The following is a 22257-nucleotide window of genomic DNA, read 5'->3' as shown; positions in this document are numbered from 1 at the left end:
TCACACCTACCCTCACCCCTACCTGTAACCTCACTCCTACCTGTAACCTCACCCACTACCTGTAACCTCACCACTACCTGTAACCTCACTCCTAGCCTCATCCCTGACACATAAAGGATGCCCACCAAATCCTTACATTGACGAGGCTCGTTCCCCCCACAAGTATCCCTCTTCCCCCTACCCCTTCCCCTCTCCTTCCTGTAGAGCTCAAGGTGAGGAAGGTCTAGTGGAGAGGGGCAGCAATGAGCTGGTCCCACCCCAGCCAGGGTGCACCAGTGTGGGGACATGCTATGGAGAGAAGCCCCCTATCCTGAGTGCAAAACCCAGTCCCAGTCCTAATAACAACACACATCCCCTGGGTGTTAGCCTGGGCAGCCCTGTACAGCAGCAAGATGGGGAGATAGACCCTTGGGTGTTTTTCCCGAGCCCACAATCTCACCTGGCGTTGTCATGGTTACAGAGGCGCACCTGTCCGTCTGGCCGAGGTCAGAGGTCGGTGGCTTTAGTTTCCTCCATCAGTGACTCGCGATTGGATGGCTGCCACCGCTGCTGCTATAACTCTGCCCACTCAGGGGTCATGAACTTGACGTCATCACCCCAGGGGTCAGGGTTCAAGGAGGAGGGGACGATGACATCACAGAGGGAGCTGGTTGAGGTAGGGGTGCAGGCGGGGTCACCTCTAGGGTCAAAGTTCAACTTTAGGTCAAAGTCCTTCCAGAGCTCCATAAAGGATCATGGGTCGGACAGTAATCTGGGGTCTCCCCCTCGGTCCCACACCTGCATTGGCTCCAACTCTTATCTAGGTTCACAGTCTATCTTGGGGTCCCCTCCAGGGTCAAGGTTGAACCTGAGGTCATCGCTTGGCTCCCACTCCAACCTAATGTCGCCTTCTTCCAGTATGTGCCGTCTGGACAGCCCTGGAGAGGAGAGTGAGGAGGAGGTGAAGTGGGAGGAGAGCAGCTCTCCCCTGCTGGGGGAGATGGGGAGGAGGAGGTCCTGTCTGAAGGTGGTGGTACAGGAGGAGGAGAGGAGGAGGAGTGGAGAGAGGGATCTCAGCAAAAGGAGGAGTGGTATGAAACAGGTGCAGTGGGATGAAGATGGACTGACCTGGGAAGTTTACGGAGCCTCCCTGGACTCAGAGGTGCTCAGCTCAGCCATACAGGTGTGTGTAGGTGTGTGTGTGTTAACCCTGCGTGGTTTCCGTCCCTACAGGTGTGTGTAGGTGTGTGTGTGTGTTAACCCTGCGTGGTTTCCGTCCCTACAGGTGTGTGTGTGTGTAACCCTGCGTGGTTTCCGTCCCATACAGGTGTGTGTGTGTGTTAACCCTGCGTGGTTTCCGTCCCTACAGGTGTGTGTAGGTGTGTGTGTGTTAACCCTGCGTGGTTTCCGTCCCCACAGGTGTGTGTAGGGTGTGTGTGTGTTAACCCTGCGTGGTTTCCGTCCCTACAGGTGTGTGTGTGTGTGTGTGTGTGTGTGTGTGTGTGTGTGTGTGTGTGTGTGTGTGTGTGTGTGTTTGTTAACCCTGCGTGGTTTCCGTCCCTACAGGTGTGTGTAGGTGTGTGTGTGTTAACCCTGCGTGGTTTCCGTCCCTACAGGTGTGTGTAGGTGTGTGTGTTAACCCTGCGTGGTTTCCGTCCCTACAGGTGTGTGTAGGTGTGTGTGTGTTAACCCTGCGTGGTTTCCGTCCCTACAGGTGTGTGTAGGTGTGTGTGTGTTAACCCTGCGTGGTTTCCGTCCCTACAGGTGTGTGTAGGTGTGTGTGTGTGTTAACCCTGCGTGGTTTCCGTCGCTACAGGTGTGTGTAGGTGTGTGTGTTAACCCTGCGTGGTTTCCGTCCCTACAGGTGTGTGTGTGTGTGTGTGTGTAGCTTGCCTATTCAGGTGATGGTTTCTATATGTTACATTTTGTTCTCTGATCTAATCATATTGTGTCTTCCAGAAATACCTACAACTCCTGACCAGGACAGACAGCACAAACACAGAAACCACTTCCAAGACCAAACCCAAGTCAAGGGTTAAGATCAGGTCTAAGACCAAGACCCCTCCCATGGAAACCGCTACCACGTCAACCCCTGTTATGACAACCAAGCTCAAGACCCCTCCCATGGAAACCGCTACCACGTCAACCCCTGTTATGACAACCAAGCTCAAGACCGCTTCCATGGAAACCGCTACCACGTCAACCCCTGTTATGACAACCAAGCTCAAGACCGCTTCCATGGAAACCGCTACCACGTCAACCCCCGTCACAAACAAAAGAAAGGCCACTTTCATGGCAACTTCCCCAATGGCAACCCTTGTCACACCCTTATCGATTAATACCATGGTGACTGCTGCTATAGAGACTGAGACTGACACTAAAGGAGAGGGAGATAGAGAGGGAGACAGAGAGGGAGATAGAGATAGAAAGCGAGGAGAGGTAGAGAGAGAAGAAGATGTACAGAGAGAAGCAGAGGGAGAAATAAAGGGAGAGAGAGAAGGAGAGGTAAAGAAAGGGGTACAGAGGAGGAGGGGACACCGGTGCTGTCTCGTAAGTCGTCATCCCATGAGAGTGGGCGGCGCAGAAAGAAGAGTGGAGGAGTGATGAGGTCACTAAAGCGATGCGTTCGCTCCTCAAACCCCAATGACTAACACTGGAAGCACACCCAGAAGGTGGACATTCTCCCATTATAAGACTAACCGATGACTGTATAGGACTAACACAGGGGGTTGGTGTGGTTCAGTCTAAAAGGGAAGAGTCATCGTATAGCCCCAACACTGGACTCCATCTGTATTGCCCTAACACTGGAGGCCATCTGTATTGCTCTAACACTGGACTCCATCTGTAGCCATAACTAACACTGGACTCCATCTGTATTGCCCTAACACTGGACTCCATCTGTATTGCCCTAACACTGGACTCCATCTGTATTGCTCTAACACAGGAGTCCATCTGTATTGCCCTAACACTGGACTCCATCTGTACATAACTAACACTGGACTCCATCTGTATTGCCCTAACACTGGACTCCATCTGTATTGCCCTAACACAGGACTCCATCTGTATTGCCCTAACACTGGACTCCATCTGTATTGCCCTAACACTGGAGGCCATCTGTATTGCCCTAACACTGGAGGCCATCTGTATTGCCCCAACACTGGACTCCATCTGTATTGCCCTAACACTGGACTCCATCTGTATTGCCCTAACACAGGACTCCATCTGTATTGCCCTAACACAGGACTCCATCTGTATTGCCCTAACACTGGACTCCATCTGTATTGCCCTAACACAGGACTCCATCTGTATTGCCCTAACACAGGACTCCATCTGTATTGCCCTAACACTGGACTCCAATTGCCCTAACACTGGACTCCATCTGTATTGCCCTAACACTGGACTCCATCTGTATTGCCCTAACACTGGAGGCCATCTGTATTGCCCTAACACTGGAGGCCATCTGTATTGCCCCAACACTGGACTCCATCTGTATTGCCCCAACACTGGACTCCATCTGTATTGCCCCAACACTGGACTCCATCTGTATTGCCCCAACACTGGACTCCATCTGTATTGCCCCAACACTGGACTCCATCTGTATTGCCCCAACACTGGACTCCATCTGTATTGCCCCAACACTGGACTCCATCTGTATAAACCTAACACTGGACTCCAAACCTAACACTGGACTCCATCTGGATTGCCCTAACACTGGACTCCATCTGTACATAACTAACACTGGACTCCACACCTAACACTGGACTCCATCTGTATTGCCCTAACACTGGACTCCATCTGTATTGCCCCAACACTGGACTCCATCTGTATTGGCCCAACACTGGACTCCATCTGTATTGGCCCAACACTGGACTCCATCTGTATTGGCCCAACACTGGACTCCATCTGTATTAGCCCAACACTGGACTCCATCTGTATTGCCCCAACACTGGACTCCATCTGTAGCACTAACACTGGACTCCATACCCTAACACTGGAGTCCATCTGTATTGCCCCAACACTGGACTCCATCTGTATTGCCCCAACACTGGACTCCATCTGTATTGCCCAACACTGGAGTCCATCTGCATTGCCCTAACACTGGACTCCATCTGTATTGCCCTAACACTGGAGGCCATCTGTATTGCCCTAACACTGGAGGCCATCTGCATTGCTCTAACACTGGAGGCCATCTGTATTGCTCTAACACTGGAGGCTATCTGTATTGCTCTAACACTGGAGTCCATCTGTATTGCCCTAACACTGGAGTCCATCTGTATTGCCCTAACACTGGAGGCCATCTGTATTGCCCTAACACTGGAGGCCATCTGTATTGCTCTAACACTGGACTCCATCTGTATTGCCCTAACACTGGAGGCCATCTGTATTGCCCTAACACAGGACTCCATCTGTATTGCCCTAACACTGGAGTCCATCTGTATTGCCCTAACACTGGAGGCCATCTGTATTGCCCCAACACTGGAGTCCATCTGTATTGCCCTAACACAGGACTCCATCTGTATTGCCCTAACTCTGGACTCCATCTGTATTGCCCCAACACTGGACTCCATCTGTATAAACCTAACTCTGAACTCCATCTGTATAAACCTAACACTGGACTCCATCTGTATAAACCTGGACTTCGTACTGATGTAGTGTAGTTTTTAGCTACTTAATATTTTTGTTGTTACCTCAAACAAAATGTATTTCTGTTGGTATTCAAACGTATCTGCCAGTAGGTAAAACAAGTTTTTGCTTTTTAATAGAAGAGATACTACTTGAGTTCAGGGCTGCAATAGCATAAAGGTCCAGGATTCCTTGACGTCAATATGTGTTTTTATTTATCTGTTACTGCCTAACTGCAGGGTATTACAATATGTGTGGGAATATGAATGTATGGATGCTATGGTTGACTGTAAAGAATCTCCAATGGAAGAAAAAAACTATGTAATGTATTAAATAATCCGGTTAAAACATAACTATTGTCACTTTCATATGTATTCTCTGCACTATACATATACAGTACACTCCCTCACCCTCTCAAAATAAACACACAGGCACTCAGTGTGTAAACTTGGTGAACCATGGTGGTGTGAGTGAGTCTGTACTATATATGTTCAGTTCATTCAGGCTCTGTGTAGTGCCACTGTTCAGATGAGCAGGCACATTCCCTGTCTTTCACCATAGTAAAGGCCTGAAACCTCACCCTCGCTAGCTGCTTCTACTGTTGTCATATCTCACTGTTCACGAACAAACACGCTAGTTGTATGTATCATGTAGAGTAACAAAGCTCTCACTCTCTCTTTTTACATCATGCTCCCTGTGGGATGAAAGTGGTACAGTCTTGGGCCTAGTTGCAGGCCATACTTATATAGGATGACTTCATCCATCCACAGCCCTAAGGACGTTTGGATGAATTTAATGTAATGTAATTCCAATAAAGTGGTTTTGTATTTTATTGGATAGGTTACAGAGGTTAACTGGTGACGATTTATAGTTAAGTAAATGTTTAGATTAGTAAAAGTAAGCCTTATGAGGGAGATTATTTAAGCAATAAGGCCCGGGGAGGTGTAGTACATGGCCAATATACCACGGCTAAAGGGTGTTCTTAGGCACGATGCAACGCAGAGTTATAAACTGATTACCAACGTAATTAAAGCAGTAAAAATAAGTGTTTTGTCATACCCATGGTATACGGTCTGATATACCATGGCTCAAACCACCCAGTTTAGAATGAATGGGGTTTAATAGCTTGTAGGCATGAATGGGTAGAGTGATGATTTGATCAATTGTGTGTGTGTTTATGGGGGTAGGGGGTGGGGTTTGGGGGGTACCGGTAAGGTCATCTAGAGGTCACCGGGTCACGTGACACAGGATCAGGAGGTGGCCTGATGGGGGGGGGGACCTACATGTTTGTCCTATGTCTGCGGCCAAGGGAGCGTGTTGTGCCTGTGTGTATGTATTCATGCATGCGCATGTATGAATGTGTGTGTGTGTGTGAATGTGTGTGTGTTGAAAGTGCTGATGGGCCTCCCAGAAGCCCCTGGCTGCAGGAGAACAATCCAACGCTGGGGCTTTGTGGTCCTTTTTGTCCTTGGGGGAAGGGGGGAGTGTGTGTGTGTGCGCATATTAGTTTGTTTATGAATGTGTGTGTATGTGTATATGACTGAGTTTGTCCAGCGCTGTATAAATAGTGAGCTGTGGGCACGAGGCAGTGATTCTGCTGAAGATGGTTGATGTTCCAGGACCTCCGCTCATATCTCTGCTGCTGCTGTTGAGTGTGTCGGCTCTGCCTGCCGCCGCATACACCCTGACCCCTGGCAGACTGCCCCAGGGCCAGCACAAAGTCCTGCAACTAGGTGAGCCAGAAACACACAGTCATCTTAACAGCGACTACACCTCTCTCTCATTTATTCAGTGTGATCTCAACCCTTTCTACTTGGGCCAATAACTAAAACGAAGTCAAACAAAGAAATATCATTCTAATTGTTCTGACCTGTGATAGTCACAAAGGCTGTTTACACAAGCAGCCCAATTATGGGCAAAAGAGCGTATCTGATTGGTCAATAGACCAATTAGTGGAAAAGTATCAGAATTGGGGTGCCTGTGTAAATGCAGCCATAGTTTCGGATATTCTTAAACCGGCCCACAGACTTTGACATGGCTGATCTAGGATCAGTATTAGTCTGACTGTACTGACAGTTCATGTGTATTTTATCTCCTATAGACTGGCCTAAGGACTGTGGCATGGCACACTACAAACCCAACATGGCTGAACGGATCGTCTCTGGCAACGAGGCCAGACCTCACTCCTGGCCATGGCAGGTCTCCCTACAGGTAATCAATCAACAAATCAACCAGCTAACTTAGGGCATAACATTTTTACTTAGAGACCAAGTGAAAATTTTACTTAAAAGTAACTGTCCATAATTTAACTTGTTTCCCAAATAATGTTATTGACTAGTCCTATACTCGTATATGGCCAAAGCAGAAATTTGAGAGAAAAAACCCACCTCAAACTTCCATCTCAAACAGACGTTTCAAAAATGCTAGCTATTTCCTCTTAGAAACCGGGTAGTTTGGCTCCTGGATGCTGATTGGCTTAAAGCTGTGGGTTCCCCCACACAACGCAACATGGAGTGCCTGGATACAGCCCTTAGCCGTGATATATTGGCCATATACCACAAACCCCCGAGGTGTCTTATTACTATTATAAACTTTTTATCAACCCAATTAGAGCAGCAAAAATAAATGTTTTGTATCCAGGCACTCCCCATTGCGTCGTGACTAAGAACACACCCACTGGGTCTTATTGCTTAAATATACCACGGGTATAATGCAAAACGACTTGTTTACTGTTATATTTATGCTGGTAACTGGTTTATAAAAGCAATAAGGAAGCACACCTCCTCGGGCCTTATTGCTTAAATAGAACACAATGTCATGTTGGCTCATTGGCTGAGCTGACCAATCAGCGGTCTACTCGCATGAATATTTTTAAAGACCGGTATACGCCCACACCATTCTGTTGTCGGGGTACGCCCACACCATTCTGTTGTCGGGGTACGCCCACACCATTCTGTTGTCGGGGTACGCCCACACCATTCTGTTGTCGGGGTACGCCCACACCATTCCAACACAGAAAGGCTGCTTTTTGAAAATACTTAATTGCCATTTTTTGGAAGGAACATTATTTCACTCATATTGTAATTAAATGCAGGTCATATTTCATAGAAATCTGGAAACACAACAGTTACTTGAAGAGGAAGGTCTTGCTTGTGGGTTAATGGTACCTGTGTGTCTCAGGTTCGTCCCAGAGGTAGTAAGCACTACATCCACGTCTGTGGCGGAACACTCATCCACAAGAACTGGGTCCTCACCGCTGCCCACTGCTTCCAGAAGTAAGACCAGTTAGACAGTACAGACACACACTGACTCCCTAAGTAAGATTTGCCATTTCAATAATGTTGTGTGCTACCACTCATGAACCTGAGCTAGAAATAACCCCTAGGAGTGCTCTAGTCTCTAACCCCTACACTAAAACTCAGTTAAGACTAGAGTCAATACACCTTGAGAAAACATCAACGACTAGTAGACTACTAGATTACCTGTGTGGATTGAGACAGTTTCAGTCTGAACCCTGTGTGAACTCAGTTACCCACCATGCTGTGTGTCTCAGGGGTAAAGCCGAGGATGCTGGGAGTTGGAGGATCGTCCTGGGGAAGCATCGGCTGAAACGTTCTGAGACGCCCGAGAGGACTATCCCGGTGAAGAGGATCTACCGTCACGAGCACTTCCGTTACCCCACACACAGCGAGCTAGACTATGACATCGCCCTGGTCAAGGCTGCCACCGACATCGTGCCCAACAACCATATACGCTACGCATGCCTGCCGCGCAAACAGATCAACCTGAAGCCTGGACAATACTGCTGGGTGACGGGCTGGGGAGACACTCGGGGTAAGGTGGGATGAGAGGGGGAGGCACAAGGGTTGAGGTGGGAGGCTGGAGGGAGACTATAATCACTTATGTGAGAACTAAGATTGAGGACAAGAGAGCATCGACCAGGGTTGTGTTCAGTAGTAACAAGAATGTTACTCAAAGGTAATCCTGTGGTGTTTCCCTGTCTGCGTATCAGGTGGGAAGGAGAACGTGTCTCTGGCTGAGGCTCTGAACCAGGCCCGTCTGCCCATCATCGACTTCAAGACCTGCCGCCAGAAGAAGTTCTGGGGAGACCGCGTCAGGGACTCCATGATCTGTGCCGGCTTTAGAGATACAGAAGGACCACCTGCTGCCTGCCAGGTAGAAAGGGACGGAGGAGAGAGCAAGGGAGAGCAGGAGGGAGATGGGGACAGAGAGGGAGGGTAGGAGGAGGGAGCAAGGGAGGGAAGGGTGGGACAAAGGCAGGAATGGGAAAGAAAGACAGAGCCCAAAAGGGAGGAAGAAATACATACTTGTACTTTGTATTAACATCGGAATGTGATCTAACAATGTCTCTAACCCCTCTCCTCTCAGGGTGACTCAGGGGGTCCTCTGCTGTGCCAGCTGGGGCGTGACAGATGGGAGGTGCACGGTGTGGTGAGCTTCGGCCCCATTGGCTGCACCGTGGAGAACAAGCCCAGCGTGTTCACCCGCACTGCCAACTACATCCCCTGGATCGAAGCTACCCGCATCAGAGACTTCTTCCTGCACTAGACCACACACACACACACACACACACACACAGAACCTTACAACCCCTCTGCACCCATCAAACTATAGCAGTGTTTTTTGGGGAGAGATACCATATTGCAGTTTGTTTCGGAATTACACTCATGTCAATGATTGTGTTGTTCCATGTCCATAACCTATCAATTGTCTTGAGCATTCTGTTCTGCTAAATGTAACATTCAGAATCATGTTATCCCATTTTAAATGGTGCATATTTGCAATTTGTATGGCACTTATGACACCTTGACCTCCACCCTGTCCGCAACCACTGCTCCACTTCCTGGTTGCACTCTTTCCTGACTACATTTCCCACCATGGACCCAATAAAGTTAGCAGAAAAAGCAGAACATTGTGAAGCGCTTCTTTCTGATGTAGAACACTATGGTTATTAGTTTAGCTTACTGACCGATAGGATGCTGAGTATGTGGCAGGTGAATTCAAACCCAGTCAGTCACAATGGCATATCCCCCCCCTACAGGCTTTCACCATGTAAACAGCATGAGCACAACTGACAAAGACCCAGTGCAACACATTCGTATTTCCAATGTTTGTTGTATTGTTCTTACAGTGGGATTAACAGGCAAGGCGACACAGATACACACTTCCAGTACTGTTTGGAGGTAACTTTTTTAAACAGGCCAGCATCAAGCCCAACTAACAGGAAAATGGTACTCACTATGAATAGCTGCATTAGAACAGTACTGCTTGTAAGGCCTTGGTAGGGTGTGTGTTGGGAAAGTTTCTCATGGCTCTTCAGTTTGAAGAAAAGAGTATTGTGGTTCGTATCTGAAGGACTACAACCAACATCAAGAGACAGGACTACAATCATGGTTTCCAGCAGCTTTCTGATCAGGTCTAAGACCAGTGTGGCAGAGGTGGTTCAATGAACCATGCTTAGATGATGAATAACCTTGCCTGAGAAGACTTGCTTTAGCTCTCTGTACTAACCACTCGGCTTTACAAGAGGGAGCTAATAGTCTTTACATCTTAAAGGGCAATTCCACCACTTTTCAACCTCCTTTCCATCATCAAAACAATGTCTACATATGTGAACAGTGTTTCTAAGATCTGTGGTTTAAAAGAATGTCCTAAAAAAACTGACATCACAGGGTAAGATTAAAACCTTCAAGTTTCTAGCCCAAGGCATGGTATGTTCCTGCTCCCCACGTCACTGCAAATCTGTTTAAAAATCACTTTTGATGTTATCAGGTAGAACTTTTTAAACTTCACATTTCTTTTCTACAAAATGTAGAAATGCACCGTTTTCACAAAACGTTGACACGTATTGTGTTGGAGAAAATGAAAATTAGGTTGAAAAGTGGAGGAGTTTCCCTTTAAATACCTAGTCGGTAACACCAGCAGAGGTCTTCAAATATATCCATCATTCCTTCACCCCTCCTCGAAGTAATCACTGATCGGACATTTTATTTTTTACATTTAACCTTTATTTAACTAGGTAAGTCCGTTAAGAACAAATTCTTATTTACAATGACGGCCCACCCCGGGCCAAACCTGGACGACGCTGGGCCAATTGTGCGCCGCCCTATGGGACTCCCAATCACGGCCGGATGTGATACAGCCTGGATTTGAACCAGGGACTGTAGTGACGCCTCTTGCACTGAGATGCAGTGCCTTAGAACGCTGCACCACTCAGGAGAGCATGACTGGATAGGGGTAAACAGATCTCCACCGCATTGTTTCCATCACTCCAGTCATGTCAGATCAGTGACTACTTAACAGGGAGGGAGGAGGCATGTAAAAAGTATTACAACAGGGCCCCAGTCTCCCTCTGCTTAGTAAATACTGTTAACATGTCTCTCTCTCTCTCTCTCTCTCTCTTCCCGGCTGCTAGACGCAGCATTCAATAATATAACAAAAGATACATTTCTAAAAACAGTTCCCAATACAATAACACATGAACGCCTTGGAAATAGCTTTTCAGATAGATCTATGGGGGGTGAGAGGGGAGGTACCCCAAAGGGACTGGGCTCTGTCACCAGGTGGGCGGGGCAGCAGGGACAGTTGTGTGTAGACAGAGGGGTGTTTCTCAGAGGTCATTTTGTCCATGGTTTAACGACATCTCAGTCCTTCCTCCAATATCCCAGAACCCCTTAAAAAATAAAAAAAATAATCAGGAGGTGAACAGGGGGAGAGGCTGTTGATATTTGTGGGAGGGGTTTGACTACTGGCATCCTATTCCCTGAGGATCTGGAGGGAGGGAAGAGGGTGCCATTTTGGATGAAACCAAATAGACAGGGACGTGTTCAGTAGAGACTTGAAGAGGAGCCGCCTCTGATATGGTCCCAGTTGCTGTAGAGAGCATAGGCACCGGACAAGGCTAACCCCGCCAGACCACCACGCGCCACTCCCTTCAGCCCTCCTGAAACACAACACACACAATAAAATGAGTGAGACAGTCCATGGTGTTTACATGGCTCTATATCAGCACACAAGACACACAAACGTAGACTAATCACAGACAGGGCACACACACACACCCCTACCTGTGGATTTGAAGAGCATGCCTGTGAGAGTCCCAGCAGCCACAGTGTTGATATCATCCTCTGCTCCTCTAGCCTTCTCTATGGCAACGCCAAATACACTGTACAACAATGCTGTACACACACACACACCATGGTTAATACAACAATACTAAGGACAGAAGACCCAGACACCTGGTTAGCATGTTGATGAAGAAGAGATAAGGAGAGGAAGATGTGAGTGCTCACCAACAGATCCCAGTGTGTTGGCCCACGATGCACCTTGTCTGGTCACCATGTTGAGAATCCTGAGGTCAAGGTCAGATAAGTGAGCCAATCAGAGAGCAGTATATAGAGCACCATCCAATATAGCATTTCTATTAGCATGACTAAGACCAGCCTCCAACGTGATAACACTAAAGCCACATTCTACTGGAGGAACATAGTGGTGCTTACTGGACGTTGCGAGGTTTAGTCCAGCCCATTTCTCTTGTATCCTTCAACCCCATCCTCAGACCATTCACTGTCCCAAACGCAGCTCCTAGGGACGGAGAGAATCAGATACAAGCAGAACCAGCAGACAACAACTTCATCTGGGGGAGGGGGAGTGAAAGGGACAGAGAGAAGAGATGAGAGAGGGAGAAACAGAGAAACCCGAGGGAGGAAGGGAGAGAGGGAGTACGAGTCTCACCTGTGATGCAGCAGCCCCCAATGGTGAAGAAGGCCAGTTCAAACCTCCCTCTGGTTTTGCTGGCCCCTGTGGGCAGAATGAACTCATCTGTGTCCTGGAACACACATGGGTTAACATCTGTGATCTTAGTCGACATGTTATTGGGAATGTCACAAATCTATTCTACATTTATTGATTGAGGTCAAATGTATACTACTAGTTAACTAGAATATCTTACCTGTACGAGGTAGCGGGGGTCGACATTGAGATAAGGTGACAGGGGGCTCATTCCAGTCACTGTGTAGAAAATTAGACAATTCAACAGTTGTCATGTTCAACATAAACCTTTAACCACCTCTGTGATGTCAACGTGTCTAGCTAACGCTAGTTAGCATGCTAGCTAGGTACATACATAAATTGGCAGGGGCACTTACATGGGACACCGGCGAGTTCTGTGTTGGAGTATTCGCTGCCTCCAAAGAGACTCCCGAAGCCACCTTTCCCTCCCGATCCGGGGGCATTGTTGTCCATGTCTGGGGAAGATCTGGAGACACACCCGGCAAATGCTTCGGACTGGAGATGCTGGTTGGGTGAGTTAGCTAGCTAGCCTACAAGACCAAACGGTATGATGCAAGCCGAGGGACCGACAGTTCTCGTTGGAAAAGCTATATAGCGATGTTTCCTGGTATCTAGAACGCAGTAATATGTTGACGTTTCAATAGGTTTGTACACTGTCTTACTGTAAGTTGTCAGGTATTGAACTGATCAGCTTTTTGTAATGGATGGTTGGGTTCGCCTTTTCATCATGCTTCTCTGACCTCCACGCTCTGCCGTAAAGCGACCACACGGGTGATTACGTAAAAAAAAAAAGGTAAACACAGCATTGAGGTCAATAACTAAACGTAAAAGGGGTGAAATAAAGCAATGATTGCATTTGATACGGGGCTATAAACATATCGAAATACATTTGAGATGACTGAAATGACAAAAGCCATACATTCAGATGTAAATGAAGCGTGAAGGGTCCGATCATTTTTGCGACACTTCATGACATCACAGGGTCAGTTAAGGTACTAATATATTGCGCTAGATGGAAGCAAAGTAACATTAAATCGCTCAACGCCAGTTTGTCTGTAACCGAAAGACAACACCCCAAAGATTATAATAACTAACTCCTTTCATTTTCCCTTTAATTCCCATTTCATTTGTGACCAGACTATGGAGACCACCAATACTCTCTTTGATTAGACTTTAGTGTGTGTTAGGTCTTTGTTCACTCTAAATCTATTTTGTTTTGCATAGACACACCCACACACACAAATGTTTTGGCTTGCGCCCTCCTTAGTGTGTCCACAGTCCAGCCATCTGTTGCGGGTCAGAGGGATACTGAATACATTTATTGTGATTTAAAAAAAACACCCACAAATAACAAAAAACATCTTATTTAGATGCAGCCACAGTAGCTGCCTTGTGTTATTGTGTATTCAGCCCAGTCCAAGTGGAGCGATGAAGATTGCCATTGTTGCTGTGTGTGTGTGTGTGTGTGTGTGTGTGTGTGTGTGTGTGTGTGTGTGTGTGTGTGTGTGTGTGTGTGTTCAAGCTGCCTGGCACAGTCTGTGAGTAACTGTTGTCTCCGTATGGGAGATATGTGAACCCGCTGGCCTCATACAATACCCTATTCAGTCTCACACACACACACACACACACACACACACACACACACACACACACACACACACACACACACACACACACACGGGGACTGACCAAGAGGCCAGCTCATCCTCAGCCAATCACCAGGAGGGAGGAGGGGGCACAGCCCGAAAAATAGTCTATGTGAGAAAAATAGCTGTGATGTCATCTTTAATCTTCTTCTTCTTCTCTCTCCCACATGCACACTTGTTACTAGATCTCTCTCTCTCTCTCTCTCTTGATCTTTGCTATCTCCACCCTCTCTTTTTTTCTCTCAGCTGAACTAAAGCTGAACTAAACCAGTACCAAAAGGGGCCTCAACAGGAGCCTTGTGTTTGTGCTTGCTGTCACAGAGACAAGAAGAGAACATTGTGGCTCTTTAAACAGGCTCAGTGCAGTGTGTTTTAAAATTTTATTTGATATAGCCTTTATATATCCAGGTTAATCTCATTGAGATCAAATGCATTTTTCAAGTGAGACCTGGTCCAAACAAGACAGGGGGAACCATGTTTCAGACAAATATCAGGCATAGACACACCATAAACAACATTTATGCGTTACAATTACAGAAACATTCAAACGTATGTACCACCGCATGAAGTCCTAATGACAATCACATTCCTCAGTAACATGTGAGTCAAGCAAATGTTTAAACTCCAAGGAAACAAGATTCTGGTGTTTCAGCTATGGTCTGGTAGTAGGTGCCTGGCACATTGTTTTGTGTCAAGAACTGCAACACTGCTACGCTGCTGGATTTTTTACGCTCAACAGTTTCCTGTGTGTAGTGTCACCCACCCAAAGGACATCAAGCCAACTTGACAACTGTGGGAAGATTTGGAGTCAACATGGGCCAGTATCCCTGTGGAACGCTTTCCACACCTTGTAGATTCCATGCCCTGACAAATTGTTGGTTGGTGGCAATCTTAAAGGCTGCATGCTACACAGAATCAAGTGTCTTCAGGGTAGAACTTGAGGTTTGCATGTAAATTACATCACTGTAGTCCAACACAGACAGGAATGTACGCCGTATCAGTGCTTTTCTGGCTCCAAAGAAAAACAAGCCTTATGAAGGTAATAAAAACCTATTCTCAACATGAGCTTCTTTTAATTTTTTTACTTTTACAATTTTTTCTCTCCAATTTCGTGATATCCAATTGGTAGTTACAGTCTTGTCTCATCGCTGCAACTCCCCTATGGACTTGGGAAAGGCGAAGGTCGAGAACCATGCGTCCTCCAAAACACGACCCTGCCAAGCTGCACTGCTTCTTGACACTGCTCGCTTAAACCGGAAGCCAGCCGCACCAATGTGTCGGAGGAAACACCGTCCAGCTGGCGACCCAGGTCAGCTTACAGGCGCCCGGTCCTCCACAAGGAGTCGCTAGAGCGTGATGGGAGGAAATCCTGGCCGGCCAAACACTCCCCTAACCCGAACGATGCTAGGCCAATTGTGTGCCGCCTCATGGGTCTCGGCAGGCTGTTACACAGCCTGGGATCGAACCTGCGTCTGTAGTGAAGCCGTAGACCGCCGCGCCACTCGGGAGGCCCAACTTGAGCTTCTTTACCAGCTTCTCAACATGATTAGTGAAGCTCAGCTTCTCATTCACTCAAACTCCCAGATATTTGTACGTTTTGACTTGCTATATGGAATTTCCTTTCAAGGTAGCAATGACATGGTTATCCGAGTGTTGGAAGCTGTGGGCTAGTATTGTCTGTAGGCTAGATTAGACAGAGAGGAGAGGAGCTTACCACATGGAGATCCTGGCAGTGGTGTTAAGTACTTAAGAAAAAATACTTTTACTATTTATATTTATGAAAACTTTTACTTCACTACATTTGTTAAGAAAATAATGTACATATTCCCTGACACCCAAAAGTACTTGTTACATTTGGAATGCTTAGCAGGACAGGAAAATAGTCCAATTCACACACTTATCAAGAGAACATCCTGGTCATCTCTACTGCCTCGGATCGGGCTGACTAACTAAACACAAATGCATCGTTTGTAAATTATGTATGAGTGTAGGTGTGCCCCTGGCTACCCAGTTTTGTTTAATATAAGGAATTTGAATCGATTTATACTTTTACTTTTGATACCCAAGTATATTTGAGCAATTACATATACTTTTGATACTTAAGTATATTTACAACAAAATACTTTGACTTTTACTCAAATAGTATTTTACTGGGTTACTTTCACTTGAGTAATTTTCTATTAAGGTACTTTTTCCATCACTGGATCCTGGACTGAACATCATAAAACTAGACAAAACAGGAACAGCCAAAATCGAGAGCGCGTGCGCGCACACACACACACACACACACACACACACACACACACACACACAGTGTTCTAGATGTTTCTGACAGGTGCATCTGCCTCAAACCCCAAATGGGAGAATGACGCAGTAGGAAAAGGGAGCATATGGGGAAAGGCAAACCTTTATCTTCTCTTCCTTGGCATTTCTTCTTCTCCCTCGCACTCATTCTCAATCTTTCTCTTTTAGCCCACTCTCCTTCCATAGGAATGTCATATTGATGTTCTTGCTCCCACACTCTAGTCCAGCGGGTTGCCAGATCATACTCCTTCTCCCCCAACAGCTGCAGGGGCAGTATCCAGAACACAGGCCCAGAGCCAAGCCTGGGGCTCAATTACCTCGTTACACCCAGAGAGGGTGCAGGAAGGGCAGGGAGAGAACAACCAACTGACAGCCCTGTCAAATAAATATTTTATAGGTCTATATACCGTATGTGTGCTTGGGTGCAGTCTTTGAGAGAGAGAATGTACACCAGTTAAAATATGACACATGGCTGTAATTAACCGTGGAATGAGAGAGATACTATACGTTAGGGAGAGCCACAGTGTTCCAGTATAGTTCGCTCAGCAGATGCGTTTGCATGTTTGTGTGTGGGTAGGTAGGTGTGAGTGAGTGAGTGAGTGAGGTTAGGTTGCACAATCGATTTGCTTCAGATTGCCCATCATCTTGGAATCTCCTTTTTAAAATCTGTCTAGCTGTTTGAGTGGGAGAGAGCCAGAGAGATGAGGGGGAAGGGGAAACAAGTATGTCTAGCGTACTTTCTTTCTAAAGCATATAAGTGTATTCCAATAGTATCTGCAGTGTGTCTAAGATTAGTACACAGAAAGGAAGCTCTGAGGAAACTTTAGATGCTACAGAGAAAAGTGACAAAGTTTGTTAGTTTTTTTAAACTACCAGTTTAATAATATGTTATCGTTTTCCAGTACAAAGAGTTATTTTTTTTTTTACCAGCTTTTAAAAAGTTAAACATTAACAACACTTTTTAATTATCTGATTCACACAGTTTATATTTGAAAAGAAACCAAAGCAGAGACAGATATGAGTAAAGCGGTTAAAAGTACAGGACTGGTCAGTTAGTACAAAGAGTAGATTAATATTCAGTACTACAGAGTTAATCATCCTTCTTTACATACAGAAGTTACAGAAGGTAAGCAACACTGAGATGAACTTGAAAAACAAGAATCTTACAGAAAATGTGAAGGTTTTCAGTATATCAGGACTTTAAAAACACTCCGGACACTTTGTGAATGGCACATTGGTTGGAGGCAATATTAGCTCTTAAACTGAATGAAAAAATATATTCATAGTAAGGTATACTGTTCTTATCTGAAAACATAATTTAATGTTATTTCTCACATAAAAAATATAATATAAAATTGTATTATAAAACAGATGTTACAGATGTTATACATGTACAGTAGTGTCCATGTTTTGTCTTGAAGGAGACGGTTTGTGTGGAGTAAAAACAACCGCTTGGCAAGAGGTGAGTTAGGGGCTCAAATATGTAACACACACACACACACACACACACACACACACACACACACACACACACACACACACACACACACACACACACACACACACACACACACACACACACACACACATCTAATAACACAACACTATACGATAGAGTGTGTTCTCAAAGGCAGACACGCACAGAAATACATAAACATCACTCCCCAAAATAAGATAAACACACAACATTAATACTGTTCTGAGAAGGTCCTACTGCACTAACGGAAGGAACTGACCATTTGGCACTTCACTCTAAACCCAGAAGACGTGTGGGTTTATGTTAAACCCCAACATTGAGATGGTTTCTGTAAAATACACCACATCTCTTTCACTGTGTCGAGAGATAGACAAGATGGCGTCAGGTTATTCCTCTTTCATGGAGATTAGAAAGCCTTCATAAAAAGGCTGGTCTGTAACAGATCTATTTAAATAACTAAAAGGCACTTTGTTCTCCGCATTTCTATAATACTGTAACGTTGTGGTTGAGACTATACCTGAAGAGCTTAGATCTTACACATTAGATAGGCTCAGCTCACTGTAGAAAGGCAGGCATGGTGCAACAGTCTTAGAGAGGACATCGTGTGAAACTGGTGTGACCTGGTAAACCCGATCTAAGTAACGTTTTGTGTGACAGTAACGTTTTGAGAACAGGGACAGTCAGACTAGTGGGCGTGGAGGGTCAGTGTGCTCGAACAAGTATAATTATGATCACACATATGACTGTTATTATTTGGATGATTGAATTATTATAATTTTATAGCTCCTCATCGACTCAGTGCAGGGCAAGGAATAGAGCCAGGTTTTCTGACCAGTGCAGATTGGGGAGATTTGGTTAAAGCGGGTTGTGGTTGGGTGGTTTGGCTGTGGGGTTTCCTATAAAAGGGGCACATGGCTTGATAGTGTAGTGTTTGGGTGGGTGTGGCTGGTGACTGGGTCCTGATTGGGTCCTGAAGGGTCGTTACCATGGCCGCTGGTCTCTGGTTGGTTAGGCAGAGGTGACTCTGGGGGAGGGGCGTGGCTGCTGTCCAGAGCATGGCAACGAGCGAGGCACAGGCGGAGTCGGGTGGGTCATCAGTGGGCAGAGGTCAGGGGTTAGTTGCCGTGGCAGCTGGGGGGGGGGTTAGGAGACAGACGGACATACACAAAGAAATGAGAACATAAAAAAGACACAAAGAAAAAGATAGAAAGAGATTAGTGTCAGCTAGTGGTGTCAAGATGACCACATGAAAGATCTACTCCAGTCACAAACACACACACACACACACACACACAACACCTTCATAAACACTACATTGACAGTTAAAAGTCAGTAGCCGCAGGTTGACATAAGGTCTGGCATCTGCATTAAGTGACACGATGTGAGATGCCAACCAGTGACTGCTGACATAGGCACTTACATAGGCTTATGTACTGCTAATGAAGGCATTGTAAAAGAGCCTTTGTAGAAGGTTTGAACACTGTTACAGTGAGGCTAGCTGCATTACAGACTGAGAAACCATGGAGAGAGCAGAGGGTATGGTTTCTTGTGAGGGTGTGACAGTGTCACTGACGTCTAAAGCTGCTCTGACTAACCCAGTGTTTCTCAACCCAGTCGACTTGTGTGGACCACATGTGGTCTCACATAATCTAATCCTAATCATCAATGCCTTGATGGACTAGACCAGACATGTGAAACGACCACTAGGTCCTGGAGGTTGGGTTCAGCAGCGGTTAGCAGTAGTCACGGTGTAACGTTATGGTGTAACGTTATGGTGTCTTCACAGAAAAGACCAAATGCAATGAAGACCAATTAATTGATTAAAAATGATCTGGCGATGATTTCCAGACTGCTGTTAAGCATTAGAGAAGAAACGAGGCCTGCAGTTAACAGAGAGCCATGACATGTTAAGAGATGTGGTTTTTAGAAGGAATTAAGAACAGATATTTTTAACAGATATTTTCAAATTATAATAATTGGTTTTCAGATTATTTTTTTTTTATCTCAATCTTTGGTTCTCTATGTACACCAGTTAAACTATAGCTGACACAGAGCAAGGCAAGTCCTACTGTTACCAAAGTGACACCAAGAATACACCAACATCACTTTAACACACAAAGTCATACCGAAACAACCCTTGAACCGTTTGCTTCATAAATATGAATTAGAGCTTCAAGTCTGCAGTCTAAACTCTAAAGAAAACATCCATTTATTTTTGGAAAGCGTATGAGCAAAAAGGACAATAATCTAAAAAGAACAGGCTACGCATAATGAGATGACAACGGAATGTCTATCTAAATTCTCTCTCATGTAAACCCATCCCTACCCTGAAGGTCCAGTAATGCTTACTTTACACACACACACTATGGAAATCTCCTAATAGAGATTTCAGTAGTCTTTTAGAAGTATAGAGTCATATAGTATACAGTATATAGGATCATATGGAGTATGGCTATGAGGTGGCTGTTTCAGCTTCAAGTACTGTATGTCTGATCCATGAGATCCACAAAACAATCATTATAATCGTTATAAAACCACATCAATAAATAAAAGAGTAGATTAAAAGGTAGAGTTTACCTTGACAAAATCAAATGAAAGGAATGGTGTAATTTAAGACAATATAAAAATAGATGACGACTTGTCTCTAAGGTTGAACAGTAGTGAAATAACCAGGAAAGAGAGAGAGAGAGAGGAAGAAAGCGAGGGACACACCTTCTCATTCAAGGGTTTTTCTTTATTTGTACTATTTTCTATATTGTATAATAATAGTGAAGACATCAAAACTATGAAATAACACATATGGAATCATGTAGTAACCAAAAAAGTGTTAAACAAATTAAAATATATTTTATATTTGAGATTCTTCAAAGTAGCCACCCTTTGCCTTGATGACAGCTTTGCATACTCTTGGCATTCTCTCAACCAGCTTCATGAGGTAGTCACCTGGAATGCATTTAAATTAACTGGTGTGCCTTGTTAAAAGTAAATTTGTGCAATTTCTTTCCTTCTTAATGCGTTTGAGCAAGACCAAGATCAAGTCCATATTATGGCAAGAACAGCTCAAATAAGCAAAGAGAAATAACAGTCCATCATGACTTTAAGATATGAAGGTCAGTCAATCTGGAAAATTTCAAGAACTTTGAACGTTTCCTCAAGTGCAGTCGCCAAAACCATCGAGAGCTATAATGAAACTGGCTCTCATGAGGACCGCCAAAGGAAAGTAAGACCCAGAGTTCTGCTGCAGAGCATAAGCTCATTAGCATTAACTGCACTTCAGATTGCAGCTCAAATAAATGCTTCACAGAGTTCAAGTAACAAACACATCTCAACATCAACTGTTCAGAGGAGACTGCGTGAATCAGGCCTTCACGATCACATTTCTGCAAAAGAAACCACTAATAAAGGACACCAATAAGAAGAAGAGACTTCCTTAAGCCAAGAAACACAAGCAATGTACATTAGCCGGTGGAAATCTGTCCTTTGGTCTGATGAATCCAAATTTGAGATTTTTGGTTCCAACCGCTGTGTCTTTGTGAGATCCAGAGTAAGTGAACGGATGATCTCTGCATGTGTGGTTCCCACCATGAAGCATGGAGGAGGTGGTGGTGTGATGGTGCTTTGCTGGTGATACTCTTATTTATTTAGAATTCAATGCACACTTAACCAGTATGGCTACCACAGCATTCACCATCCCATCTGGTTTGAGCTTAGTGGGACTATCATTTGTTTTTCAACAGGACAATGACCCCAAACACACCTCCATTCTGTGTAAGTGCTATTTGACCAAGAAGGAGAGTGATGGTCCTAACCCAACTGAGATGGTTTGGGATGAGTTGGACAGAGTGAGGGAAAAGCAGCCAACAAGTGCTCAGCATATATGGGAACTCCTTCAAGACTGTTGGAAAAGCATTCCTCATGAAGCAGGTTGAGAGAATGCCAAGAGTGTGCAAAGCTGTCAAAGGCAAAGGGTGTCTATTTTGAAGAATCTCAAATATATTTTTATTTGTTTAACCCTTTTTTCTAACTACATGATTCCATATGTGTTATTTCATAGTTTTGATGTCTTCACTATTATTCTACAATGTAGAAAATAGTACAAATAAAGAAAAACCCTTGAATGAGTAGTTGTGTCTAAACTTTTGACTGGTTCTGTATGTATGTATGCATATATATACAGTTGAAGTTGGAAGTGTACATACACTTAGGTTAGAGTCATTAAAACTTGTTTTTCAACCACTTCGCAAATTTCTTGTTAACAAACTATAGTTTTGGCAAGTTGGTTAGGACATCTACTTTGTGCATGAAACAAGTAATTTTTCCAACAATTGTTTACAGACAGATTATTTCACTTATAATTCACTGTATCACAATTCCAGTGGGTCAGAAGTTTACATACACTAAGTTGACTGTGCCTTT

At 45.0% G+C, this 22257-nt stretch overlaps 4 protein-coding genes across 8 annotated transcripts in view; 2 read left to right on the top strand and 2 right to left on the bottom strand.

The window, feature by feature from the left end:
* The first annotated feature begins 45 nt into the window (after window positions 1-45).
* LOC123728950 (uncharacterized) lies at window positions 46-3327 on the top strand. Its single transcript, XM_045701906.1, has 2 exons — window positions 46-1162; window positions 1939-3327. Exons 1-2 carry the CDS (start codon window positions 578-580, stop codon window positions 2581-2583), a joined length of 1230 nt encoding a protein of 409 aa, XP_045557862.1. The 5' UTR covers window positions 46-577; the 3' UTR covers window positions 2584-3327.
* Window positions 3328-6071: 2744 nt separating this feature from the next.
* Window positions 6072-9530, top strand: LOC106578915 (chymotrypsin-like elastase family member 2A). Its single transcript, XM_014158170.2, has 6 exons — window positions 6072-6335; window positions 6704-6813; window positions 7783-7877; window positions 8156-8436; window positions 8615-8778; window positions 8992-9530. The coding sequence occupies exons 1-6, from the start codon at window positions 6206-6208 to the stop codon at window positions 9169-9171; spliced, it is 960 nt and encodes a 319-aa protein (XP_014013645.1). The 5' UTR covers window positions 6072-6205; the 3' UTR covers window positions 9172-9530.
* Window positions 9531-9718: 188 nt separating this feature from the next.
* LOC106578916 (mitochondrial import inner membrane translocase subunit Tim23) lies at window positions 9719-13190 on the bottom strand. The gene is made up of 7 exons (XM_014158173.2): window positions 12771-13190; window positions 12575-12633; window positions 12358-12451; window positions 12123-12207; window positions 11916-11974; window positions 11691-11801; window positions 9719-11566 (listed from the first exon to the last, which is right to left on the bottom strand). The coding sequence occupies exons 1-7, from the start codon at window positions 12865-12867 to the stop codon at window positions 11451-11453; spliced, it is 621 nt and encodes a 206-aa protein (XP_014013648.1). The 5' UTR covers window positions 12868-13190; the 3' UTR covers window positions 9719-11450.
* Window positions 13191-14426: 1236 nt separating this feature from the next.
* LOC106578914 (protein quaking-B) overlaps window positions 14427-22257 on the bottom strand; it is a 39304-nt gene continuing 31473 nt past the window's right edge. For all 5 annotated transcript variants that reach the window (XR_006760728.1, XR_006760727.1, XM_045702380.1 and 2 more), the window contains one exon: window positions 14427-18972. Coding sequence is in view for 3 of the 5 variants with exons in the window: in XM_014158169.2 (XP_014013644.1) it covers window positions 18950-18972 (23 nt within the window). In the remaining 2 variants the exon portion in view is untranslated. The remainder of the gene's footprint in view (window positions 18973-22257) is intronic.

Source organism: Salmo salar, chromosome ssa19 (assembly GCF_905237065.1).
Source record: "Salmo salar chromosome ssa19, Ssal_v3.1, whole genome shotgun sequence".
NCBI classification, from domain to species: Eukaryota; Metazoa; Chordata; class Actinopteri; order Salmoniformes; family Salmonidae; genus Salmo; species Salmo salar.
This window is presented reverse-complemented; position numbering and strand designations above follow the sequence as displayed.

What these genes read in the sequence shown, in the direction of transcription:
- LOC106578915 (XM_014158170.2), top strand. Translation starts at nt 6,206, where the DNA reads ATGGTTGATGTTCCAGGACCTCCGCTCATATCTCTGCTGCTGCTGTTG. An exon ending in GGGCTGGGGAGACACTCGGG is followed by an intron (nt 8,437 to 8,614) that starts GTAAGGTGGGAT and finishes TCTGCGTATCAG; the next exon opens with GTGGGAAGGAGAACGTGTCT. An exon ending in GACCACCTGCTGCCTGCCAG is followed by an intron (nt 8,779 to 8,991) that starts GTAGAAAGGGAC and finishes CTCTCCTCTCAG; the next exon opens with GGTGACTCAGGGGGTCCTCT.
- LOC106578916 (XM_014158173.2), bottom strand. Translation starts at nt 12,867, where the DNA reads ATGGACAACAATGCCCCCGGATCGGGAGGGAAAGGTGGCTTCGGGAGT. An exon ending in ACCCCCGCTACCTCGTACAG is followed by an intron (nt 12,452 to 12,574) that starts GTAAGATATTCT and finishes TGTGTGTTCCAG; the next exon opens with GACACAGATGAGTTCATTCT. An exon ending in CAACACACTGGGATCTGTTG is followed by an intron (nt 11,802 to 11,915) that starts GTGAGCACTCAC and finishes GTGTGTGTACAG; the next exon opens with CATTGTTGTACAGTGTATTT.
- LOC123728950 (XM_045701906.1), top strand. Translation starts at nt 578, where the DNA reads ATGAACTTGACGTCATCACCCCAGGGGTCAGGGTTCAAGGAGGAGGGG. An exon ending in TGCTCAGCTCAGCCATACAG is followed by an intron (nt 1,163 to 1,938) that starts GTGTGTGTAGGT and finishes TGTGTCTTCCAG; the next exon opens with AAATACCTACAACTCCTGAC.